This window comes from Heterocephalus glaber, unplaced genomic scaffold (assembly GCF_053883595.1).
Source record: "Heterocephalus glaber isolate CG9 unplaced genomic scaffold, H.glaber_assembly_v1.0 deba00000281, whole genome shotgun sequence".
NCBI lineage: Eukaryota > Metazoa > Chordata > Mammalia > Rodentia > Bathyergidae > Heterocephalus > Heterocephalus glaber.
Window position 1 is genome coordinate 20,095,948 of NW_028258139.1, and position 8,402 is coordinate 20,104,349.

General features: G+C 50.9%; 1 protein-coding gene across 4 annotated transcripts in view; it reads right to left on the reverse strand.

The window, feature by feature from the left end:
- Positions 1 to 5,799, reverse strand: part of Khdrbs3 (KH RNA binding domain containing, signal transduction associated 3) — a 170,537-nt gene extending 164,738 nt beyond the window's left edge. For 2 of the 4 annotated variants that reach the window (XM_087187350.1, XM_004837910.3), the window contains exon 1: positions 5,620 to 5,799. In XM_087187350.1, the coding sequence (XP_087043476.1) occupies positions 5,620 to 5,707 (88 nt within the window). In that variant the 5' untranslated portion in view covers positions 5,708 to 5,799. Of the gene's footprint in view, positions 1 to 71; positions 94 to 4,776; positions 4,799 to 5,619 lie in introns of those variants that run through there. The other 2 variants (XM_087187364.1, XM_087187368.1) reach the window with 2 other exon arrangements.
- Between the last annotated feature and the right edge of the window lie 2,603 nt (positions 5,800 to 8,402).

Consider the following 8,402-nt stretch of genomic DNA (forward strand, 5'->3'; position numbering starts at 1 on the left):
TATTTCTGAGCTTTAGTGCCCCTAATTGAAAAAACAAACAAAAGAAGCCTGCAGGAGACAAAGCCACCTACCTTGCATGATCTGTGTGGATCAGAGAGGATGCACAGAAAGAACTTGCCACAGAAGGGCCCCCAGTGCAGCAGCTTTATCATGATCACCATCTCCTACACTAAGGGACACCCCACTTCCACTGTTTCGGTAAACCGTAAGCCATTCTGTCTTCCAGCAGGTGAGGACAGTGACAACAGGCAAAGGATATTCTGACATCAAAGTTGCTGGTGGTATTCAATCTGCAGTTTCAGTTGTTCCTGTGTTGAGTCTGGCTCATCTGAGACTGCAGATTAACTCTTTCATGTAGGAAGGCATGTGACAAGGGCTTCTAAACTTCTGGTGTAACTCTGTGGAATGAAATCTTATTGGGGTTTAAGGAAGAAGAGCTAGCTGTATTAGAGTGTGGTGGTTTAACAAGTTCCTCAAGAAAAAATAAAAGTAAATAAACATCTGACTCAACACAGATCTGACAACTCCTCATTATTTTCTAGAGCAGGACCCCCTACTGTTCTACCCCTTTAAACAGCAGACATGCTCTTCTGCTTGTTTTCACCTGTGTTTCCCTGAGGGCCTCCCTGGACTGACAGGTGCTGAGCTGTTAGTGACTCCACCCCCATCCCCAATTCAGCTCCTTACCAACTGCTCAATCCCAAATACACTTTCTAACTCTTCTACCTGGAGGGCAACTACAACACGATGACCAAAGGAAGACTGGAGTCAGCAAGGGCTATGCCTGGAGAATGACACTAGGTACCACAGACAGAGAAGGGGGACCAGGCTCTGCCTTTCGTCAAGCACCCGCTCTCTAGGGGAAGATAAAGGGATCCAAAAATGGCCTGGCCAGGATCACCCCACTCCATGGGAGAAGTAAACAGTGGGGGCCGGGAGAGACCAGAAAAGGAGCCCTCCAACCCACTGTGGAGAAAGAAAAGTGGCCAGAAGAAACAGAGCAGAGAATCTGAAGGGTGAGGTATTAAATGGATGCTGCATCATTTATCTTTCAATCCAACATGTCAGGAGAGAGAAGAATGAACTACACTTACTGAGGCTAGGGTTTCCACTCTCATTCTGTCATAACTAACTGTATCAACACAGTCTGATGGTGACTTAACCTTAGGCTTCTGGGTCAGGAAGGCATGAGGGAAAGTACAACAAAGTATGGACTTTCACTCCGACATTCTGTGAGTTTGTTACCTCGGGCAAGTCATTTGCAGTGTCAGTCTTGGTTTCTACAACTGAAAAACTGGCCCAATAATCTGCCCATCCCTGGTCTATTACCAGTATTAGGATTACAAATACAACACACGACCCGGGACAGAGAAGGGCCTTGAAAATGAGCAAACTGTCTTAGTTAAATCTAACACCATCTGGCCACTGAATATTTCAGAAGGCCTGCTGAAGGACTAATGAGACATTACTGAGGAAAGAGGCCATCTATAAACTTGACACTCACACTCAGCCACTGAGGAGGGCAGGGCTGCCTCAGGAGACCAAACTGTGCTTTTTGTATCTCAGGACTCAGCACAGAAGCCCTGATATTAGGGTCTCAGCAAGCACCTCATTAATGTCCAGATGCCAAAACACTAGAATTCACAATCACTAGTCAACTGTAACCATAACACGGTACAAGCAGTTTACCTAAAACTGAACCATCACATTCAGTTTCTTTCAAAACCAAACCAAAACCAAAACACAAACAAAAAATCACAATGAAAAACTAAATAGCCACATCCTCCTCTGGATGAACCAGAGAACCACATGCTATGGCATGAAGGCACCACACTCCCACATAATTCTGCAATTCCCATTCTTGCCCTCTCATTTCACAGGTCTAACAATGCTCAGACAAATCAAACTATTATTCCAAAGGGATCACCCCATATGAAACGCTAAACCACTGGGGTTCATACCTTACCAAAAAAATGCTCAGCGGGTAAAGTGATGATCCTTCCTGTACACATCTGTATTCCTCACATATATCCTAAGTAATGTTAAAATTCCTAGTATTGGAGAAAATGATGTAACATGAAAAATGTTGCCTTTGAAATATCAATAAAGAACTTTATCAATCTGGACACAGACTACCTTAATCCTGAGTCCTCTGCTGCTCCTATAACCAATGGCTAAATATAACTTGGCAGAGAATCAGCCACCAATCCATACATTGTATCAGATAATTAAAAATACAGTGTTATGTAATCTTATTTAATGGTTACTTGGCTTGAACTGAAAACCATCCAAACCAATACCGAACTGCTGGATTAAATTATAATGCATAAGACATTTCTGAAGATGTTTTGTAGTAAGAGTCAGCACATCTCCTACCAGCAAATATAATACCAAAACATGCAGCAGTACTCTCATCTCCAACTAAGGTCCTTGGCAACAAACACGCTGTCAGTTCACCCAATGGGCACTTGTAAGGGAGCCTGGAGGAGAGGAGTGGGGAGCGCAGAAGTCAAAGCCAGCCGAGGGCCTATTTTCTTTGATTTCATTTTAACATCAGGTAAGCATCCCCCTTATTTGTGTTAGAGAAACAAATTCAGTATTTGGAGGCAGAAGGAGAAGAACCAATTACCCTGGGAAAGAAAGGTAAAATCAGTAACTAGTGCCCCCTATGAAACCCGGTCAGGAAAGTGTGTGATAGCCAGCCTCTACTAGGTCTGAGTACATCTCCTCGCCTACCCAGCTCACGGTCTCACTTGAAGAAGAGCAGAAAGAAAAAGTCAGCTAGGAAGTTAACCAATGTTTATGAATACTGAATTTTTAAAAAATGACTATCTCATTTATAAACTGATTATTGTAATGTGATTACTCAACTAGAATACTGCTCACAAGAGGGCTGTAATTCAAAAGTGCCTCTTTCACTGAGCATTAGAATGCTGTAAGAAGATAAGTAGAGAAAGAAACTCATTGTGAAAAATCAGGATAATTCTCCCTAAAGGACTCACATTAGTTCTATTGCATTTACATTAACCAGGGAAAATCATATTAATTATATTGATTTCTGCAGGTTTTAAATGAGTACGTAAGAAGTACTTTATGTGACCTTTTTGGGAGGGCGCAAATAGAAAATGGTCTTAGAGACAGAAGATCTTGATTGCAAATTAATTCTGGGTGGTCTAGAAGCTTGTAAGTGAGGTCCTCAGCTCCCTCCTTGAAAAAGACAGCAGTATCTTGCTCAACAGGGACATAAGTGTGAAGAAAGAACTAGATAGCATGAATGTTACCATATCCTGGAAACTTTAAACTATAAAAACATAAGGTACTGTTAGTGTTTGGAGACTTAACTGTAAATATGTATCTAATACATGCTATGCCATAATAAAAAGGTTTACAATGATGACCAATCATTGCAGATGGATTTAGTAACAGGATACAGATTTCAGTGTCAAGATTTAGAATAACCTCTGAAACAATACTTTCTTTACAGGCAAGCAATCACAAATATAGCTTAATAACAAATGCTCTCATGTAGCCAGTAATGGTGGTTACAGGTTTAAACTCTATTTCCTAACAATCATTCAAAATCTGACTTCAGACAATATATTTCAGAAAGGTACTTGTAGTTGTGGATTACATGAGCATAATTACTATTTTAAATGACAGAGCTCCACATTCTGGATATCAGCCTGTGATTGAAGGGAAAATGTTCTAGGCTGAAGTTATCTGAATTAACAGTAACAGGAGCATCTTACCAGCACCTCTTCCTTCACAAGTGAGAAATGTATTTCTTACACGCATCACATTTTTGATGAAAAGTAAAAGTACTCAAGTTTAATACCCAAAAGGCACTATGTGGCAACGTGTCCCCAATATCTGTCACAAGTAACTGGAAGTCACCAACATGAGTAAAAACACAGAAACCAAAAGAATTGTGAGTGTATTAGCAAAACAATACTATGGAAACATGGCACAGAAAATAATCCTGACTTCTAAAATAAAGTAGCTCATTACACTGTTACTTAAACCATTTCCTTAACTGAGTACAACATAACTCTGATTCAGCTTCTTTTGTAAGAAAAATGCACTTGACTACACAGTCCAGGATATTTCTGTCACTGATCTCAACACAGTGTAAAAAGATATTTCTTTCGTAGAAATGACAGCCCAGTCGGCAACAAAAGATATAAGTAAATCACAAAGAGGAAAGAGTACAAACCTAACTATAGAACTGTTCAGAGGGACATGTGAATAAAACTTACATTCTCTTTCTCTAATTTAGGAACGCATGCCCATTACTTTTTCACAAGCTCATTTTATTAAAGAAAAATGAGCATGCAATTAAAATAAAATGGGGGAGCTCTGTAAACCTATTTTGCTCAGCTATTCAAATATGCTTAAATTCCTCAGACAGTGAGAGACTTTCCACCACCACCATCGGTCAACAACACACACACCACTCCAAAGACCCGGCTGCAATAGGCAAACACCAGAAGTCGTGGCTTTCAAATAGAGATATCTATACACAAATAGAATATGTCTGCCTCATCTTTCACTTCCAACAATAACAGAGCCAGGGCCAGCATTAGGCAGCAGACCCGATTTAACTGGGGACCCACAGGCCGTCACTGCACAGGGATTCATGCAAATGCCTAACACATCCATCGGACCACATAATGTTTGCCATTTCCTAGAGAAAAGGCACAGCCCTTTCATCTGAAACACAAATGCCAGAAAGGGGAGTAGCGGACTGCTCCCCCGGGGAAGGCAGGCTTCAAGTACCGTCCATCCCAGCAGGCTCTCCAAGGAGGCTGAGGAAGGCAGCCACAGGAGCTCGGTGGGGTAGGCGTGGCCCACACACCCCGGGATCTCGCACTCCTGCACTTCCCGGTCGGTTCACACCCGGCTGCAGGACTCCTTCGGAGTGTTGTGGACCCCAGGCAGCCACCGATGAGCGCCACCCGCCCAGCGCTTCCCCGGGGTGCGGGGGGGGGGGGAGGAAAGAAGGAAGGGAGGAAGGAGGGAAGGGAGGAAGGAGGGAAGCCAGCCAGCCACCAAGGGGCTCCGGCCGGCCTCCTCCCCGCTGGGCCTCGCGGCTCGGCGAGAGCGGCTGCCCCCTTTCGGGAAGGCAGCCTGCCCCGGGACTGCCGCCTGGGCACCGCGGCTAGCCCGCGCGAGCCAGGGCCTGGACGCCTCCCCCGGGACCTCCGAGCGGCGGCTCTCTCGGGGCTCGGGTCGGACCCCGAGCCTCCTCCGAGGCCCCAAACTTCCCTGACAGCCCGAGCACCTGTTCCCTTCACCTCTTTGGCACTGGCACCCCTCAAGTCCTTCCATCCGCCCGCAGCTCCGTCCCGGCTCCCCACGCCGAGCGGCCCGGTCGCGCCCGACCGCCCCTCCAGGGAGCTCGCTCGGCACCCGCCCCACAGAGCCCCAGGCTGTCTCCGCCCCCGCTCCGAAGTTTCCCCGGGCACCCCGCTGGCCCCAGGTTCCCTTCGGGTCTCGCCCCGGCTCGCTCCCCTTCCCCGCCCCGAGGCACAGCCGCTGCCTGCCGGGCGTCCCGCCTTCCGGGGCCCCACCCAGGCCCGCGGTCCCGCGCCCGGCCCGGGCAGCGCTCGCCGCGCTCACCTCGGCTCACCAGGCGCAGGGCGTGCGTGAATGACGGGTCCAGCGAGTCCTTCTCCGCCATCAGCTCGGGCAGGTACTTCTCGTCCATGCTCGCCGGCGCCCGGCCCCGGACACGGCCCCGAAGCCCGACCCGCCCGGCCCCGGCGGCGCGGACCGGGCCAGACGCCGCGCGGCACCGGCGACCTCGAGAGCCCGCGCCGGTGGCCGCCGCCTGGGAAACGCGGCCCCACGCTCCGGGCGCAGCGGAGGCGCCGGGGGTGCGGACAGGCAGCCTGCGGCCGGCGGGCGGCGCTCTCCGAGACCCCGCGGCAGGCAGCCCCCGCGCCCCGGCCGGCAGCGCCGTCCCGAACGAGCGCCTCTCGCCCCGCGCGCAGCTCCGCGCACTCTGAGCCGCCCGCTCCGCCCCGCTCCGTCCTCCCACCCGCTCCGCCCCGCCCGGCCGCGCCTGCGCGTTGCGCCCTCCCGCCCAGCGCGCGCCGCCTCGCGGGGCCACCGGGCTGCGCCGGCAGCGGGCGGGAGGACGGGGCGGGGCGGCGGGCCCCGTAGCCGTGTCTCGGCAGTGCTAGATGCTCAGACCGGGAAACCGAGGCCCAAGGAGGCCGAGGGGCGCGCCCAAGGTCACACAGCCAGCGGCCCCGGGGAGGCGGGGGCAGGCCGGGCGGGGAGGGCTGCAGCCCTTGTTCGCCCCAGCCTGGCTCTGGAGAAAAGGCAGCGGGCCGAACCGCCTCGCTCCTGGAAGCTCCCCAGACTTCGCTGAACTTGTGTTATTTTGCTGCCCCTCGGATTTGCAAGAAAATAACGCAGGGGCCGCGTCCTTCCTGGGTGCAGGGCTCCCAGCGCCAACCTCTGGAGACCCTGGGCGCCAAGGTCGGTTACATAAACGCGCGCCCTTCAGGGCGTCTTTGCCATCCACCGCTTGCTCCAGGTTGTCATTCGCTTAGGTCGCAGACCGCCTGTGTCTGGACTTGGACAGCGGGAGGCACAGAGCCGTCCCCTGAGGGGACGCATGGCTCGTGGGTGGCGGTGCCCTCCGCGCCCTCCACCCATCCCTAGCACCTGAGCCTTGGCAGGTGCAACCGCAGGGCTCTCGAAAAGGTCCCGAAGCACGTGAGTGATTGCCCTAGGACAGGCCAAGGACTAGAGACCTTGTCCTGACTTTCCCCTCGCCATGAACCTCCCGCCTCATACTCTGGTCTCTGCCATCTTTCCTGGGCGTCCCAGCCAAGTGTCTCTTTTCTCCGTCCATACAGCGCCACCGTAAGAGGTCATTTACCTAGGGCTGCCATGCTCTACTTTCATGAGACCATGAGCAAGCATCTCAAGGGCAGAGCTGGAGGTTTGCTTTGGGGGAAAAGGTCCCCAACCCCTGGTGCTTGGGACAGGTGTGTCAGGCACCAGAAGTGTTTGCTGAAGAAGTGAGCCCAAGGGATTTCCTGGGGCCAAATCCTCACAGTTCTCCAGGCAACCCTTCTGCTCTGCATCTCTGAGGAGCTCTAAGTTGCTCTGAATCCCAGCCCAGATACCCAGGTCCCAGGTGAGGGACCCCTTCAGGGTCCCCAACAAGAATCTTTCTCATCTCGTTCTGTGAAACTTGAAAGAGGCAGTCAAATGACATGGGTAAATACATGGGCTGTGCTCCTGACTGGTCTGACCCCTGGGGAAGGTGTTTCACCTGTGTCTCAGTTTCCTCAGCTGTCAAGTGGAGCTGGCAAGACAACCCATGTCATAAGATGTGGGCATTACATATTACAGGTAATAAGATTCCCAAAACAGTGTCCAATGCACCATGACTGCTTCCTGTTCTTTGGGGATTTTCCCCCTGGGTGGCTGCTCTCTGTCTGGATCTGCACCTTGCCTTCCTCCAGCTGCAGCTCCCAGAGACACGGGGCTGACTTCACCCCCAGCAGATGGAGGAAGGACTTGTGATGGGCACAAACACCTGGCACAAGCATGGTTAGTGAACCGGAAGTCTGGGCTTCATATCTATGTACACCTCCAGGACCCAGGTAGTGCCAAGAGCCCCCGAGGGTGGCTGGAAGCCTGGGGCGGGGTTTTTTTCTACTTTTACAACTGAATGGGAGTCCATACCTGAGGCTTACTTGTGTGCTCCCAGAACTTGCATTCTAGACTGTGATTCTAGGACAGCAGCTTGGAAAGGGAAGAAGAGGTAGCCCCAGGAGAGGAGACGGCGACCAGATGGTACTGCTCTTAGCTGGTACTGGTCTTAGACACTACTTCCTAACAGCTCTCCTCCTTCTGCATCTTCCATTTAAGTTTCTGCCTCACTAACAGTCCAACTTTGAGTAATCACTGTTTTTATTAAGCATTTACTAAGTGTCAGGTACTGTGCTGGTAGCTTTACATGACTTCTCTCAACACCCTGCAGAGAAGATCCTATTATTCCTCTAAAAAAATCAAGAAACCAAGGCCCAGAGCTGTGTAATGCTTTACTGAATGCCCCACGGCTGTCAAAGGGGATCCTAAGCCTGCCTGAGTCTAAATTCCCCCTTTTCTCCCTCCTCATTCTGCTTCCCCAGGCGACAGTCTGGAACACTGTACACTGGCCCTCTGTCCGGCCCACATCAAAGCAGTTGGCCGAGATGTCCCGCCAGCAGCTGGGGAGGAGGGCTGTATACCAGGAAACTGACAGCACAGGCACTGAATCTTCTGCTCTGGATCTTCCTTCTCTCCGAACCTTCCAAAAGGGCAGGAACCAACACCATGCCTGGTCCTCCAGGGAGGAAGGAGGAAGGAGACTGTGAGATGCTCAGGAAATTGTACCC